Source organism: Platalea leucorodia (assembly GCF_965183815.1).
Source record: "Platalea leucorodia genome assembly, chromosome: 1".
Classification (NCBI taxonomy): domain Eukaryota; kingdom Metazoa; phylum Chordata; class Aves; order Pelecaniformes; family Threskiornithidae; genus Platalea; species Platalea leucorodia.
In genome coordinates, this window is record NC_138823.1 from 143902985 (window position 1) to 143921741 (window position 18757).

Consider the following 18757-nt stretch of genomic DNA (forward strand, 5'->3'; position numbering starts at 1 on the left):
AAATTTTAGACATAAATTAGGAAAAAAAAAATATTTTTAAATGAAATCAGGGAAGAATGAACCAAAAATGCAAATTCCTTATCTTGTGCTTTTTAGCTGACCCACACGTCTCTCTCTGACTTAAAAAAGCAAACTTTATTTTGCAACCAGGTTATTCAGAGGAAGGTACAAAAGAAGTGTGGCTCTCATTCAGAATGGTTATTCCTGATGGCTTTTGATGATCTTGATGAATGAATAAAATAATACCATACTTCAACTGAATACAATTTTACAAGATACTGCAGTATGAAATGTTTTGGTTGTTTTTTTTTTTTGTCTTGAAGTGTCATATTCCGTGGGAGTTTTTAGTAGTATTTTTAGAAGGCCTTAGCCCCCTTTGTGAACCTTTTCTTTCCACCTACATGTATGGAAAAAATACATTCAAAAGCTTTTCACTCTGTTGACTATTACTGACCTGCTTTGTCTGCTGTTCCGTGTTATTTTTACCAATCTACTATGTGTTCTGTTTCAGCTAAAAATACTTCTAATTTCTGCCAACTGGACATGCTTGTATCATACTGTTACAGAATTTTTAGAGCAGAAGATTTTTCAGTGATAGAAAAGGGAGAGCAGGAGAAAATGTGACTGTCATCTAGTGAGCCTAAGTTAAATCCCCCAAATTCAAAGTATGCCTTTCCTCAGTGCCAAAGTAGTTTCACCACATGGACAAAGGCAAGATGGAGCGTGTGAATGGCAGAACAGAGATGATTACAACAGCAAAAAATGCAAAACTCCCTGTCACGCTTTCAGATCATGGGGACTACATCTGCGGTTCTGAAACAGGTGATACGTAAAATCTAGCAGCGAGTGTTTTGAACAGATCTGTTAAGAATGCTAGCAGATGACCGGAAAATAGCAAACGTGGGTCTGGCCTTGTGCTTGAGGCATGTAACTGAGGGGTCCTAGCTGAGAGGCTTGTTGGCTGAGACTCCCTCAATACTCGGTGGGGAGAGGTGTCTCCAGAGGACAAGCCACATCAGGAATGGCTGGCTCCTCGTGGATCCCCATCTCTTTCTGTTAAGTCTTTGAAGTTAGGTGGGCTGAACCTGGGCTGTAATTGCTTATCTTTGAAAAGAAGAAAAGTGACCTGGCCAACCACAGACTCTGAAGCCTGGTCTCAGTCTCATGCAAAGCTTTGGAAAACCTCAAATTTGCTGAATTATTACCCAATTGATAAACCACTTGATATAGCATCACCTGGGAAGGAATGAGAATATGGGGGTTGGGAGAGAAATTGTGAAGTGAGAGTGCCACAAGTAAGGTTGAAAAGGAAGATGTCAGGCTTAAAGGGTTGGTTTTAGGATGGACTTATTTGATATTTTTTGTAGTAGCCCTGATAAAATCAGTAAGAGCATACTGATGAAATCTGGTAATGATATATACTTAGGAATCATCGTAAGTACAGAAAGTATCTCTGGAGGTGTATTTTCATTTAAAGTAGGGAGGTATTAATGTCATTGTTTAAGGCCCTGGTGAAATCTCGTTTGGGGTACTGTGAAAACTTCTAATTAATTGTTCTATAGCTGAGCTAAGGTTGAACTGAAAGAGGGGTAGAGCGGGGTTAGGCGCATCACCAGAGAGCTTGAGAGCCTTTCATACAAAGAGATTTTAAGGTGGCTCAGATTGTTTACTTCAATAAAACAAAACCAGAGAGGAGATACGAGTGCTGTCTATAAATATATCAGGAAAGTAAACATGAAGGATGAAAACCATTTAATTTGCAGGGCAATGTTGACACAAGTACAAACAGATATGTACCATTCATTAATAAATAAATCAGGAAATTACAATAATGTTTCTAGTCATTGCAGCAATCAAATTCTGAAACAGCTTTTCCGTGGAACTAGTGGAAGCAAAAATATACCTGTTTTTAATATGGTGCTTGATAAATTTATGAGGCGATTGTACAACAGAGCTTTCTGTAGCAGCAGGGAACTAGGCCCTGTCATTCAGGAGGACCTTTCTGTCCTGTGTTACCATGCCAATTCTTAGTACAAATAGCACAACATTTTGTCCAGATTTATGGTTCTTAATATGACTTGCCAGTCCAATCTGAATAGTAGGCAAGGTTCAGAAGTCCTTACATATGCAGAAGTTAGATTGTGCTGCTGTGACCTCAGTAAAGCATATGATGTTGGCATTATGTAGAAAAGAGTGGAAAAAAGGAGATAAGCAAAAGAACTTTTAAGTAAGATGAAGAAAGCGTGGGGAAGTTGCAGATGGCAAGAAGGTTATCAGCAAAGTTCTTCAAGGATCAAGTCATAGGCCCTGAGCCCTCCTTGGATATCAATACAAGTATATATGAAATTACTCCGTGTTTTCATGCTTTGTTCTGCTTTTGTGATGCATGCTGTTTGAATTTGGTACTGTTGAAAGCAGCAGGGTCTGTAGCTTGTCGACTTAGCAGAGCCTTATATTCAGTGTGCTGAGCTTCCTTAACACACAGCAGGAGGTTAAATCCAACAACAGGTTGATGTGTTGACTGGTCCAGAGATGCCAGCAGAGCTACTAACTAATGTTAATTCAACTCATGTAATCAATCCACAACTCAACCTCAAAAAAGAGAAATAAAAAAAACCTGATCTCCTATGTATGTTGTGAGCTGATATAACAAGATGTATTTCAGGACTGAGCAAGCTCATGCCAACAAGCTCGTGCCAGCAGGGAATTAAGTAACATTTCGTTTGAAACGTGCCGTTGTGCATTTTCTGGAACCTTTCATACCAGTAAGTACATGATCACACATACAGGATGCTAAAAATTACTGAAACAGAATCATTTAAAACTCTAAAGTTTGAGAATATTTAGATGGTTTATTTTCTAAATACTTTGCTTCAGAAATGTGTCTGGTCACCAGAAGAGACAGTCTCTTCAGTGCCAGGGCAGCACTGATTCTATCATCTTTTGATTTGTCTTGGCTGTTTAATCACTAGTGGGTGCGTCGTACTTGAGCTGAAGGGACAGGGCTGGGAGCACTTCACTGTCAAGCCTGATCGTAGAGCATCACTCTGTTCTTTACTTCAGATGCTGCTAATCAGTGATGCAGAGGGTGACTCAATTCTTTATCTTCAGTGGATCCTGTTTACGTAAGAGTGTGCAGATGTGTAGTCACAGAGATATCTGAAATTCAGTCATACAAAAGGCTGATAGCGTTTTAAAAGTCTCCAAACAGATTTTTACGTAATCATTGCATATTCTGAGTTTCGTGCTGAATAATGCTTCAGTTCCTGCTCTTTCTGTTCTCATTGTGTACTTCAAATACTTGTATATGATAGCTTGAAAATCACAAGGGTACTGCTATATCAAATTGCGGTTTTACCACGCTGTTTCTTTTCTCTCATGACCTAAACCACTAGGTAGTGCGCTGTCATCAACTCTAACAAGAAGCCATAAAATCTCTTCCCACAACAATTTTAAAGCTTCCAGCAGCAGTTTCTTGAAATTTGTACTTTATGTGCTGTTTTTCTTAGTCTAGAGAAGAACCAGCTTCGGTGGGAAATTTTAAAAATGAAGCTGAAATATTTTAGCAACATAGCTTTATTTTAAAGTAGAGCTGAAATAATTAAAAAACACAAGTCAACTTTCTTTCCTTGCTTTCTGAACATGCAGACAACAGTTCATTGCAGTGCTGGGAGGCTGGCATAAAGGTCTTTGGAGTTGAAAGAAATAACTACACCAACATATCCAAGGTCCAGATGGTCTAAAAAATTTATGTATTACTTTTACAGTTTTATTTAAAAAAAAAAAATTAAAGAAGAGATTTAACCAATGCCAAGGATATGCTCTTCAGTACAAGGAAGTGCCACTAGATGGAGGTACCTCAACTGCAAGAATAAAAAGAATAAGCTGGAGTACAACAGTTCAAAACTCATGCTATAGAAAAACTATCCGTGTTGGAAGAATTGTGAGGGAAACATTTTATTTTGCCTAAGTTTGGTTATCAACTAAAAAACTCAAAATCACAGAAATAGCCCCTTTGTCTTTAATCCCATCTCATAAAACTTACTGTGTGAAATGGCTGTGCTGGAGGCTGTGGGCTTACATGGGATGTATGCTGCATCTTTGGAATTCTTCCCGAACCCCTGCAGAATGGAGAACACAACATACTTTTTCTCTAAATCCCATTTATATTTAGTCACCAGCTGAAAAAAAAATCTGCTTTCCAAAGTACGTGGACAGGGTCTCCAGTTTTAAAGGGCTTTCACCTACAACCCAAGCTTTTATGTAGCTTTCAGGTATGTTAGATTTTATGACGATGGTAACAGATTGGCTTTCCGTCACCCTACCTGTTCTGAAATAGAAATCGTCGTAACAGTACTTACCTAATAAACGTGACTGGTGTCTTTCTTCATGGTGCTTTCATCCTACAAACTTCATGTAACGTCCCACAGGATTATTAGTTACCAGTAATTTTGATCTCTGTCAATTTAAATTCGTGGGTTCATCCTTGTTCCAGGTGGCATTCTCCTGTAGGTGATGATCCCTCAGTGCTTGACTGACAAAGGTGCATAATACCATAAAGGAAAATGAAATATAAAAGTCAGTCTTCAGAACTATTTTCACTTGGGGAGTTGAATTTTTAGATATTATCAGAGAATTTTCACATAGATTCTTAAGAGAACGCTGTTGATGAGGTGGCACTTTAAAAAGAGAATTTTTTATTTGAAAGGATTTTCCTAAGAAAAATCTGTTCCTTAGCATTTTGATTTCTATAGTTGTGTTCTAGGAATACCTCATTTTAAGATTAAAAACGGTGGATTTGTTAACTAGATTAGGAAAAGCAAGAGGAGCGTGAGACAAATAAATCTGTAGGATGAAGAAAAGGGGTTGAGGGCTGCCATCAGCGGCTGTTGGAGTAGAAAGAAATCACTGTGATTGCACCAGTATCCTGTGCTCCTACACCTAGATGTTTTAAGTGGGAATGAAATGAAAAGAAGGAGTTGATGCAGTGGCCAAGCAGCTGTGCAACTACCCACTTCTTTACATGCCTTTAAATGCCTTTGAAATTTGGGCTGTTTCACTGTGAGATTAGTCACGCTAATAAATTTGATGATAGTGCATAAAGCAAACAAAAAGAGGAAAAGCTTTTGTTAACTTGAAAACTTACTGAAAGCTATTTTGATTAATGGTATGAAGGGGCTTTCTTAAAGGTATGTTCCTTGTACAGCCTTCATAACGCTTTCATCTCTTTGGTTATGAATGCTGCTTTAGAATTTCGAGGAGTAATTGCATCTAATACAGCTTTAGCTCCTTTCAGTGATACCGAGAGTTCAGAGATAAGCTAACGATATTCCACTCTTCCAGATGTTTTCTTCTACATAGCTGTGTAGGTTCAAACATGGCTTATTTTTTTGAAGTGAGATTTTGAAACAGTGTTTACATTGCTTAGCTGGAAAGGCTTCCAGAAGACAGCTAGTTATTCTGAATGTTGTCATTTCAGAGCAGGTTTGTATTTGCCTTTAAGTACCATATACATTGTTTTCATGACAGAAATTACTACATTTCCACTTGAAAGAACAGGCTGTTCCTGTCATGTTTTGTTCCACCAAAGCATGTTGTGAGACTCTAATAGACCCAATTTTACTACATATTTGTCCTGTGTTCTCATCAGCCATGCCTTCCTTTAGAGAGAGGGGGTTCTCTGGAACTGGGACTGTTAGCAGTTCTACGTGCTTAAGTGCTTCAGACATCACGATTCTAGGTACATTATTTTTGATATGTGGTAATGTACTGCACAGGAAAATAAAGTTTAAATGACAGTCCTGAGCTGTCGGGCGATGCTTGAATTCAAGAAAGGAACAGCTGCGGTTTAGTTACATTAGCCCTCTCCTGCTGTAGAGCAGACCGCCTTCCTTCAGGCAACATCTCATGCAAGAGAGTCACCGATGTCAAACTGTACACACAACCTTGACGAGAGCTGTTGGTTTTGTGCATCGTTTCAGTGGGGTTTGATTTCTACATGGACCCAGTGTTGAAGAGTGAAGTGGTTTCCCAGTGCGTGCCAGATGCAGCATTGAACAGTAGCCCTTTGAAATTCCCTGTCTTTAAAGAGAAGGAGCAAAGCTATGGGGGAACCCAAGTCTTGCCGGTGCCTCAGACACCTGACATTTGCTGTGAGCCTTTGAACAGCCTTTACAAAGACGTAATTTCTGTGAGGCAGTCACCAGACCGATGACATTCAGAGCACTTGTTTTTAAGTACCACTGTGGTACCGCTGGCACTGGGCCACAGGAACTCCCAGCCTTTTTCTGTTGGCGAGAGCCATTTACAACTCTCAGCAGGTAAGGAGAAAGTAAAACAGCTTCCTTCCGTTATATACAATAGGAAAAGGGCTGGGACATCCCTTAAGCAGTAGTTCTTGGCTTATGAACTCCGCTTCCCTTGCACAGTGATGAGCTGCACTGAGATACCAGTGAAGTGGGGGACTTCAGTGTTTCAGATCCAATCCTTTAGTGCAGAAGTGGGCACAGGAATCCTGAAACATTTCTGAGGTGTGATCGATAGCATTGCCATTTTTCATAGCTGATTTTGTTGCATATCCCCAGCTGTAGGAATTTGTGACAGAAAGAGAGGCAGTTACATATGGAGTTATAATGACACCAAACCGCAGCAGGTTAGAAGGAAGCACAGAATTTCAGTGTATTTGCAAAAATGCTTCCAGTTTAATGATGTTGGCTGCTGATGCTTTTACTTTGATAGACTTTGAATACACTCTAGTGCCTTTGAAGGTGAAAGACCGATGACCTTCCTTGAAAGCGAAAGTCTCCTTTGAGAGTTTCAAAAGCATGTATGCAATGTAGGAGTTGTCTCAAAAATAATCTGCATTTCGGAATATGACCCAATCCATTTTCCTTGGTGATCTAAGAGGTGATTTGAATGTACATGTTGAGAAATCTAAGCTTTAATTATGTAAGACAAGATAGTGGTAATAATCCTCATCCTTGTAGAATTCAATTTTGGGGCAACCTGTCCTGAATTAGGCCCAATAGGTGCCTAGAACAGGGTCCAGAGATGCAGCTCGCTCAGTGTGGAGTTGCAAGGACTGAGGGAGAAACAGAATTGCAAATTTATGGAAAGAAGTTTGCCCTTAGGAGCAGACTTTGCACTAATAGATCATCTTCCATCAAAAGATCTCAAGGCCTTTTACAAATGTTAATGCTCTGGGCTCCCTGACACTCCTGTCAATTAAAACGGTGGTGTTAACCTCATTTTACTAGCAGGATATAGAAGTTATTTTATATAGTGTACTGGGTCTGGCTTCGTTAATCCACAACATAGAGACACATGGAAAATCTGCAGCAGCTGGAACGAGAATCTCTCTTTATTTTTGGTCTTACACTTCAGTATCTGATGAGACATCACAACTGGTGTATCATAAGAACACGTATGGAAGAAATAATTAGAAATCTATGTAAGCTCATTCATAAGCTTCTCTCTCTCAGAGGGAGCGGAGCTCTTCTAAACGTGAGCCTAGTTCCTTAGCACAGAAAATAGCTGGCCAGAAACAAAACACCAGAAAAGAAGAGTCTTTAAGCACTGGCACAGCTGGGCTGCTGCTGGCTGGAAGACATGGGACGTGAACTCCAGCGCGCAGTGCGGGCGCTGGCGCAGCCTCTGGAGGGGACGTCGTCAAGTACTAATAAAATGGCGTCGAAAACCTCCCTGGCAACCAAGTTATGGGAGATTTTAAAAAATAGTGTAAAATCAATCTCGAGTCAGGGAGTTTCTAGAACAAGGGAACCGGAATAGTGGATGCACATTGTGCCTCTAAACTCTGGGCTGCACATCTGTTTTCCGTTATTTTGAAATGTTACCTTTGATGGGTGTATGTTCTGGTGGGCAGACAGGATTGCAGATGGAAACCTGGGTTTATAAAATGAGGAGAGCATTCGTGTTACTGATTTGGAGACCGATTTGCTATCCATTGTATTTTTGTCCCTCTGCCTCTCCCCTTCCCTCCCCAAACACACCCTCCCACCCCCGGGAGCGCAGTCTCTCCAGGTGAGACCCCAGCCCAGGCTGGGCTGACAGTGCCTGCTGCAGCAGGAGGTGGGGCTGCCACAGCCACAGCTCCCTCCCGCCTTTCCCACTGACCTGAGCGCACGCTGCTGCTGCTGCTGCTGCTTTGCCAGTGGCAGAGTCGTCCCTGCGCAGTGTAATCCCGGCATCCTCGGAGCATCCCGCAGCTGCCGGGCTATTGCAGCCCGTTTGGGAATTTCTTTCTTCTTCTCCAGGTGACTGACTACTGTTGTTTCAAGGCTACTGTTTTTCATCTCATCACAGAAACATTGTAAGTATAACTTCTACTGTGGCTCTTTAGTTATTGCCTTTGTGAAACTTATCCGTCTCGTACTGAATAGTAGGAGTTATTAGTTCAAAGTCTCAGTGGGGCTTGTTGTGGTCCCTGCTCCTGTTTGAGGTGTTTAAATGGACCCTTAGCATTTTAGTTTTTAGCTGGATTAAAACATGAAATCCAAACAACTCAAATTGTTGGTGGCTTCCTGGCTGCTGTTTTCCTACTTTGTAGCTAATTTGCTAGCGTGTCCTTCCTCTAAATGCTGGTGCCTAGTGAAGTTGAAGTGAGAAGAGAAGCATTTCCATACCTGCTTGTTTGCTGGAGCCAGTTTTCTAATGTTGTGGTGTAACCCCAGCCGGCAGCTAAGCACCACCCAGCCGCTTGCTCACTCCACCCCAGTGGGATGGGGGAGAAAATAAAAAGAATAAAAGTGAGAAAAGTTGTGTGTTGAGATAAAGAGAGTTTAATAGGTAAAGCAAAAGCCGCACATGCAAGCAAAGCAAATCAAGGAATTCATTCCCTGCTTCCCATCGGCAGGCAGGTGTTCAGCCATCTCCAGGACAGCAGGGCTCCATCACGTGTAACGGTTACTTGGGAAGACAAAACACCATCACTCTGAATGTCCCCCCATTCCTTTTTCTTCCCCCAGCTTTATATGCTGAGCATGACATCATACGGTATGGGATATCCCTTTGGCCAGCTGGGGTCAGCTCTCCCAGCAGTGCCCCCTCCCAACTTCTTGTGCACCCCCAGCCTCCTCGCTGGTGGGGTGGGGTGAGAAGTAGAAAAGGCCTTGACTCTGTGTACGCACTGCTCAGCAATAACGAAAACATCCTTGTGTTATCAACACTGTTTCCAGCACAAATCCAAAACATAGCCCCACACTAGCTACTATGAAGAAAATTAACTGTACCCCAGCCAAAACCAGAACATCTAACAACCCAAGGAAGAGAAACTTCAATGCATATTTATAAGCTCTTGGGATGCTGAGGCAGGTAATCCTGCTGCCCGCTGAAATGTAGCTAGCAAGGGAAGTTTTAGAAAGGATTTAGGTTGGGGGGTATCTGTCTGTCTCATTCCCTTGAGTCCTGAAGGTGAGGTAAAGGAATACATGAGCTTAGGGACCTCAGATGGCTGTGTAATGGTACATTCAGCAGGGTAATGGTACATTCAAACTAAAAATCATCCCAGAACCCCGAGGCCACAGCAAAAGGGCCTATTTCAAGCTGTTCTGTTTCCTCACCTGGCTTGCTATGACTGTGAACTCCACGGTGTTACCTCAACTCTGTCTTCTTATAGACAGTTCACATATATGTTGTATTACCTGTGGATTATTTAACTGCATCACTAGGAGGTGCAGAGAGGATGTCAGTAACACTTTGAAGACATCATAGACTAACTTTTCATATTGCCAGTGCCCAAAGATATTCTGAGTGGGAGAACTGCAATCCTGGCCAAGTTCCCAGTAAAATTTGCACAGTTGCCCAAAACCTCACATCATTTTGTAACTGTATTTTACATTCTAAATTGGCAACGGGATTGGAAACTGTGGGAATGAGCATGGCACCAACTATTTGATGTAAAACTGATTTAGGACACCAAAATAAGAGGCACTATCTGAGAGTCTTGACTGTCATCTTTTTCTTCAGACTTCTTCCTGTGTTCTCTTGTCTTTTTTTGGTTTGTTTTCCCCTTTATTTTTACTCTCCTCTTCCGCTTTATCTTGATAGGAAGGACCGAGAAAAAAATGTATCAGGTCTTTTAGTAATATTCTGTCTAAACCTGCTTTAAGCATATGGAATACGCATCACAGGAAAAGTGCAGCTTTCCCAGAGGGAATCCATGTATAATAACAACTATGTATTCTGTAGCATTTGAAGTTCTCAATGTGTTATTACTCCTTCCATTTCCAGCTCTCCAGATAGTTCCGGTGTTTTGCATATATGCTAAAAATAACTGTGCCAAAAGTTTGCTTAATTTTCTAACATAAGCCAGAAGGGAATATGCCTTTTTCTGGTCTTGCAACAGCTACTGAATGAGATTGTAACCTGCCTACATTCATCCAATGCAGTGTAATGGTCTGGTTTGCTGTTCCTTCATTACCACCTTTCTGAGTTGGACTGTTCCATGAAAGACTGGCTATTTATAACTCTGTTACTTGTATTTAAAATAGAATACCACTAGGATTCTTTCAGCATCTGCTATTAATGTGGTTTTACTGATGATCTAAGCACAGGAGTTTAAGGGAAGAAGTCTTGAGCTCAAGGATCAGTTCTGACATAGGCTATGATCACTTCAAACTTTCTGCTTCAGGTTTTCATGTTCCGAACAGCATTAATAATTTCTAGGTGCAAACCTATCTCCAGCGTTAGGGTTCATTGACTGGTATTTATTCCATGGTTTGATAAGAAATATTGTTCTGTAAGAATTAAGTATTATGCAGAACCACAAAGTATAAATCATCTCTTGAGGTATCCTTGAAAGTTATGTGAGAATGAACTACATCATGGCAGAATCACTGTGATTTTTATACACTTTCTTTCAGGTATCTTCTTGGAGTATGGAATTTGTATGGAAAAGAAGGTGGTATCTTCAGCTGGGCTGTATATTGATACTGAATTTGGTTTATGCCAATCTAGACTATCAAAAAGAAACTCCTCCAAGCCTGGGTCATATTGACCATCAGTGCTGGGAGGTATCGTCCCATGGGCTGGTGGAAATGAAGAAACTCAAGGTAGCAGATACGGTCATTGCTCTCTGGGACTTCATGATGTTCCTAAAGGAATCCCCTAAGCCCAAGCACAATGAACTCTTCAATGATTTAGCCCAGAACTTCTGGGATATGTATGTAGACTGTGTGCTCTCAAGATCCCATGGAATGGGCAGAAGACAATTAATGTCTCCCAAATATTCTTCCACATACTCACATAGAACTTTAGAAGGTAACTACAGGATATGGTGTTAGTCTGTTACGCACTAACATTAAACTGAACCACGGTTCCATCCTCGTCCTTGATTGTCTAGACAATTCAATATAGTAATTTCCAGTTTTCTGTCTCTACTTGTCAAAAATATTTGCATCTTTCAATGGTAGCTACTTTCACAATACATGAGTAGTATTCACAGAAGTAGTTAGGGTACTACATTTCCATATTTAAAAAAGTGTAAAAAATGTCGGGTATGCATGTGGGAGTGTGTGGAAATGGATGCTGCATTCTCTGTGTGTCACTGTGTGCATAGAAATGACATTACAATACTAAAAGTTTCCTGGTATTTGGACTTCAGTCTCAACTTTGGAGAATCATCCCTCTGTGAGAAGGGAAGCTCAAATCCCTGACCACTTGAACCCTGTTCTTCCCATTAAAACTATTGACACATAATGTGATCTCATGGTCACTGTGAATCATCAAACACTGACAAATTCTGGTCATCGTGGTCTGGGATGAGTCTGAACTGACATCATACAGGTGATTGGCTTTGTATCTTATTCACCAGTCCTAGATCTGTGTGCTTCCTTCCTCCTTGGCAATAGACTTTTTTCTGATGTACCCAGTTAGATGTTTTAGGTTTCCAGACTGAACCTGGAGACCATTTAATCCTAGCATTCCTAACCATATTGCTTGGAAAATAACTACCTTTCTTTCATAATCTTGCAGGGTCCGCTTTCACCAACCCATTTTAGACCAAAAGGAGAGAAAATGAAGATACCTCAGCAAGGCAACATCACGATGAAGGAGCACAAAAGCACAGCATGTACTGTAGATGCTTAGACAAATCCATTGGCATGGTTCAACCTTTTTTTTTTTTTCTCTGTATGAAGTACTAAATCACTGCTAAACTGATAAATACGTGAGCTCTCACATTGTCACTTTTGCTTTCCTGTCTTGCAATCTGCCAAGGTTGCCTTTTTCCCACTGCATGTGTGAATGCTTTTGTGTTTTGAGTCAACACCTTTGTTCTCTCAGGTAAGCCTGTAAGTCTGAACCAGTGTCGTATTTTTGTGGAGGCTCATCTTTTCCATTAATTCTCTTTTCTAAAAGTTAATTATTTTGATGGAAACCCAATATATTTTTATACGTTAAGCAAAGGAGAAAATGCCAACATATTTTATACAGTGTCTTGCACATACAATCAACTTTACTTTTAAGAATTGCAAAAAAGTGTGACATCAAGCTAAAGGGAAGGATTATGCTCATTGTAATGTCCTGTGCAGTCTAAACTTTGTATTTTATCACTGCTTAGTCTCGGCTATGGATTAAAGTATTTTTCTATGCAGCAAGGTCTGAAGAGTAGTCATTTTCTTGCCTATTAGCATGTTATTTGCAAAACCACTACTACATTACATTAAGAACAGTACTTTACACAAGACTGCTCTTTATTTACACATTCATACAGGTAAATAAGGAGATACAGTCCCTCCCTGTCATAGCAGGCAGCATCACAGTTGAGAAGAGACCCATGCATCAAGTGGTTTGAAAGAGTGAGACTGGCTTGACGACTGTTCCCATTATAAGAAACCATGCAGCATTGGTAAGCTAATTCAGGGAGATTAACCGTCTAGTTAATCCATTTCTCCTGAGCACAGAAAGCCTGAGAACAAATGGGAACACTCAGAGATGCTGACTGTTCTCTGCTTTACTCCTTGGGCAATGCAGCTTGTTCAGTCTCTGTTCTAGCCTTTTATGAGATCCCAACTGGGTTTAATTATTGTAGGAAACAGTACTTAACACAGTAACAGCATATAAACCTTCATAAGTAACAAGAAATCCATCCCACATAATGCCTAGCTCATATATAGTTTGTAAAATATCCAACAATTCTCATAGATTTGTAAATGTTCATTTAGGCAAATACAATATTAAACTGCATCTTGTAAAATATTTCTCTTACAGTATTCTGGAGAGGTACAAAAGTAGTGAGAAATTTCTCTTACCCATGGGTATCACTGTAAATTCCTGATACAAAAAATATTTTAAATACACCTTTTCTTTTGAGCAAACAGAGGGAGTCGTGACACACCCAAACCCAGCAGTTGCAGGAACTGATACATCATAATGAGCAGCTATTTGAGAGCCATCGTCTAATCTGTTCCAGCAATATCCAGTTTATAAAGCTGTGTATTGTATTGCATTTGCAACAAATACAGTGTTTTAACTGTCATATAAATAAATTTCCCTTGTTCACACCTGAAAATAATTTTATTCATCACCTACAGAAGTATAAAACTATAATAACATTTTAAAGGTAATGCCTCCTATATTAGTGATCTTTTAATTGAATGCCAGAGCAAGTTATCCTATGCAGTTTTAAAAGCTCCATCTTTCCTCAGACTGTAAGCCTTTAATTAGTTTTCTATAGGAGCAAAGGTCTTAGCACCTACCGTAACCGGCTCCAGAATGCTTGAACAATCTATTGCTACGGTCACCCTGCAGTGTCTGCCAAAGGGGCAGGTGATTGGGAACAACAGGAACGCAGCACCATAAGCAGCAGCAGCAAAACAAATTCCGTGTGGACATACCTGTTTTGTCCATGACAGAGCCATGGAAATCCAGCTGGCTACTCCTGGGGTCTCTACAAGAGGGATAAATAGCAAATGGGATGATCTTTTGCTCCACCAGTACCCAGCACTCCCTCTCTTTCCATCCCTGGGTTACAGCAGGAACAGCAAGCCCGGTTTTCTTGGGTTGCCCTCTGACAGCCAGACCAGGGTCCATGGCTGGCTGGCAAAATCAAATGCTGTCTATGTTGCTGTGAAGCCTTGTGTTAGTATTCATTTATGAAGCATAAATGTAAGCATGTGGGGAAATTCTGTCCCCTTCCTTCTCCAGTCTTTATTACAATTAACAAGAGCATCTGCAGCTACTTGCCTGCAACATCAGCGTGTCTGTAGCAGAAGCACAATGCAGTTGGGGGAGGAATGCTGTGGGGCTCCCTTTGCGCCTGATTTAAAGTTTTTACATAATCATAAATATAAACGGATTTCCAGTTAAAAGATCTTTCATATCCATACCTTGGCTACACTGTACTGCTGTAGCTTTTGCTTAGAAACTGGAAGGACTTACATGAGTCCTGTATATTTTTTTTGAAAAAATGGGCCAGTGCCTTGCTGCCAGTAGTAATGAGTCACCCACACATTCACATATATGCAAGCACATAAAAAAACTCTGAATGTCATGGTCTTTGTTCTCCTAGTCAAATATTTATTGTTTGGTTTTAATTGTGAAAAGACAATGGGGCATACTTTTTGTGGCCCCAGTGTGTAGATATATTTTCACATTCTCTAAAGCAGTGATAAAGCAGCATAGCTGCTGAAGAGTTGTCAAAGAAATCTAAACATAAATACATGAGCAAGACTTTACTTGACACAGAGGACTTTAGTTAGATAATCTCTATATACCTTAGCTTACCTTTCTTGCAGGCAGGCAAGAAATACACATACAGGCTTGTTTAATAAAACATACTTAAAATTTATGCAAATAATTTTAGGAAAAAAATGTTATAATGAAACCAGACTACACTTAAAAATTATCGGTTAGCAAAGGGCCAGCATAGAAATTAAATTAAATTAGCATAGCTTGATTTAGTTTCTCTAGCTTTAAGTACTAGTTGACTGTCTTACTCTACAATGTAATGTTTAACAGACCTGCCCATAAGAAAATGCTTCTGATCTTTGGAAACTAAACATGTGGAGATTTCTCTAAAGTTTAAGTACCATTTCATATGGCTGTTTTGTTTTATTTCATGATTTTCTTCAGGTTCTCCTTTTTATAGAATTTAAGTAGACAATTTTTAAACAAAAATCTCTGCCTTCATTTTTAATGCCAGGACTGCTATGTCTTGTTACAGGGACAAACATTTTTAAGAAACACACACCTGCCCCTATCCCCCTTTCAGGAAGTAAAAAAGGGAGTTGGAATCTAAGTTCTACCTGTTTAGCTCAAATTTATTTCCATTTTTCAAGCTGGCATTTAACAAAGTGAAAGCTTGTACTTTTCTCAAAATGTGCTTACAGGCAAAAATGACAGACTACGTGCCAGAGCTTGTATGTCACAGAACCCCTTGCAATGTCACAGCAATTTATGCCCTAGCACTGGTTTTAAAATGAAGTAACAGCCTCAGGGAATCTTGCTCTATTGTAATATAGCAAATTCTGGCTTTGCCCAATAGCTTAGAAACTGGTCATCTACAAAAGGATCTGCTGCTCACAAGTTTGTGTTGGTATTGTAGAGGTGCTAGGGTGGAAGAGGATGAGTTCCTATTGCAGACAATATAGGCAATAACCCCAGAAATAATTAGAATGGTAAGATTGGTTCAAAAGCTGTGAGAAACCCATGAGGAGCAGGACATTTCAGCATCTCTCTCCAACAGGCTTGGAGAAACTGTTGGCACAGACAAGCTTTGTAGTGAATCTTTAGATGAAAACTGAGAGAACAGAAGTCAGAAGTCCTGATGCTAAAGAAGGCAGCAATTCAAGAAACAAAATTGACTTGGAGAAAAACCACGTGCGTACAGTATCCAGGAAAATGAAGAACTGAATGTGTTTACGTGAAGGTTCATCACCCTGCTCAAAGAAAGAGATACTTAAACTGCCATGTGTGGAATGTGTCAACAAGAGATGGAAATCTCAATAGTGGACCTACTGATAGTAGATCAGGGTAACCTGACACTAGCACACAAAATTATTAGACGCAACATACCTTTGTACCATACTGTATGGGTACTTCATTAATAAATCATCCCCATGTTTTTATTAGTTAAAACAAAATATAATTTTACTCTGAAGATGTTCTACGCAATTCATCAAGGCATTACAAACAGATTTTACCTTGTATCTAAAATACACATACAGTTAACTAAAGTATTAAAAGCACTGTTCAGAACACTATCTATTCTACAGGTACCGAATCTTTCTTGACTGAGTCCAACGTTTTAACTCTTTTGATCTTTTTTAAGGCTCCTTCACAAACAGAGGGCTTTCTAAGAGCAAGGTCTGTAACAGCCAGAGGCCCTCCCATTAATTGAGGAGGTGTACTTTCAACAGTTACTAAGCGACCAGATCCAATCTGAAAAACAAAATAAATGCATTGCTTGACATTCATGTTAGCATTTAAAATGAGATGAGAGTTAAATCATGAACTGTCTTTCAAAAATATTATTCAGCTGGTGGAGATGGATGCTGAGGTTTCCGAGGTCCGCTCAAACTATCCTTTATACTAAATTCACAAACTGTTCCCATCAACACAAAGGAAAAGACAGAGTGGTTTTTTAGCAGGTACCTTTATGTACTCTGCTTTTTTGCCTTCATGTCTGATTTTACGAATAGAAAAAAAGCAAATCAAGCCTTTATTACAATAGAAGTTTCTTGTGCAATGTTATTTGGATTTATGTATAACATCAGCCACAGTTTTTGTCTTCAGAATTTCACTATACATCAATAAATACTTCAAAGTAAAAAAAGGGAACAGACCCTGTTTCTCTCAGAATGCAATTGCCTATAACTACTGCTCCAGGAAAACTCCCAAGACTGAAAGAGACATACACTTTTCAGTCTCGTTACTACTCTTTATACTGAATAGGTTCAAGTCTTTGAATAAAAATCCCTGAGTGACACCTCTATCTTCTAACCATGACCTACTAGAACAAACAGCGCAACTCTTGGAGTGCACGTGGCTCACATGTTTGATTTCTTGACCTTGACTGGTTTGCAACAACCATCTTAATTTTCATCTCTCCCTACTAAGGGTGTTTGGCAGAGACGAGGGAAGAAGATTGTTCCACGAAAAATACTGCCAGCCGTATCTGTCATTTGTAATTCTTCTAAGCAGCATACCCAAGGAATTTTACCTGATGTTGCTGATGTGCTCGTTTTCTTAATACGTTTTTTCTGCAAAATGGATTAACCTTTTCCGTGTTTTTGCTTAAAGTTGTTGAAATATTGATCACAGAACCATGAAAATATTTTCTTGTTAAATCCTCTCCCTCCAAAGAAATGAATAATCTTGGCTTGAGGTCCAAGTCTTTAGAATAAAATCTAACAATGTATTTCTCTCTACTAACAATTTCCAGAATACTCATGTTTATATCTAAATTTTTCAGATACTTTCTGCAAAATATTTCTGATTAAGAGTCTCACTGATATATGCACATAACTAAATCATTTTTCCAGCCCACTTAACCTTGCATTCACAGATGTGTCCCTCCATATCTTTCAGAAGTTTAGGGCAAAGTCAATTTGATAAAAATACTAGTCCAGCACTCTGAGACCATCCCCTTGCTTTCTATTAAGCTCCTCCTTTTGCATCACATCAAACATAAACTGCCTCTTTTCTTTTTCAGGATGCAGCCACCTTAGTTGTCATTATTCATGCCTGAGAGCCCATGATAATACTATCTCTTGCCTGTGTGCAAGTTTGAAAACAGCACCTCATGTTTTTTTCTTCCCTGTTTCTCCTTACGTGCAAGAGTAATTTATAAGCAACCATGAAGCTATCCCTGCCCCTAAAATCCGCCTTAGCTATGATGATTACACAGAAATCATCCAGCTAACTCAAAAGCAGTTACAACTAGAATGGAGATTCTCCCACGTCTTACCCCAGCTTGTCAAAACTCAACATCTAAATATGCTGTTAAACCCGAATAAGATGTTAACAATGGCTTTTATTTTCTCACACTTCAATTAACTGATAGAAATGAGAAAAAAAAAATTTCTGTAGATGCAACAAGTGGCTTATCTGCAGACAGTCAGGAACACGTTTACTGACACAGGACACCTCTACCAACATATTAGGGATTGCACAGATTTACCCAGCAATAAATGAAGGAGGTCTTGACCTCAGCAAGGTTTTCATGAAAGGCTGTCCCACAAGAGGTACATGTCAAGTAGCATAGGGGCCATCTTGCCCACACTTTTTATGAGTAATTGACAGATCTGAATCTCATTCTAACCAACTGCCTGTTGTATGAGGATATGTCAGAAGGGGAAGTGGTGCTTTGCAGGAGATTGATACAGATTCTTTCTTGCATACTTGGAGCTTGTCAACATAAACATTATTAAAGAAAAAGTAAGCAGCAGCACATATGCAGACAGAATAAACCCCAAACCACTTACACATTAATGAAGATAAAACAGTGTCATTGGGGATTACTTACTGTTGTACCGAGGCCTTTAATATCAGTAGAAAGGACTGCTCCGTTTTGAGTCTTCGATTTAGATCTGGAAGCCTCTATTGATTTTTCCTGAAGCCTTTTTGCTTTCTAAGGATAGTTAGAAAAAAGGCAAAATTGTTTTAATCAGAATGAATTGTATCATTTGCACTTGTTAGAAAATATACAAACAAAATGACAAAATAAATGAGGTGATAATTCTATTGGCCTTTAATTGTAAGTACCCTCCCTCTGGTTTGTGACTCTCTCTTGTACTGG

The 18757-nt window shown here is 39.7% G+C and overlaps 1 protein-coding gene across 1 annotated transcript in view; it reads right to left on the reverse strand.

Annotated features, from left to right (window-relative positions):
• Nucleotides 1-16221: 16221 nt before the first annotated feature.
• CFAP69 (cilia and flagella associated protein 69) overlaps nt 16222-18757 on the reverse strand; it is a gene marked incomplete at both ends in the record, with an annotated part of 28730 nt that continues 26194 nt past the window's right edge. The window contains 2 exons of the mRNA XM_082321072.1: nt 16222-16398; nt 18485-18589. Of these exons, the coding sequence (XP_082177198.1) occupies nt 16222-16398; nt 18485-18589 (282 nt within the window). The remainder of the gene's footprint in view (nt 16399-18484; nt 18590-18757) is intronic.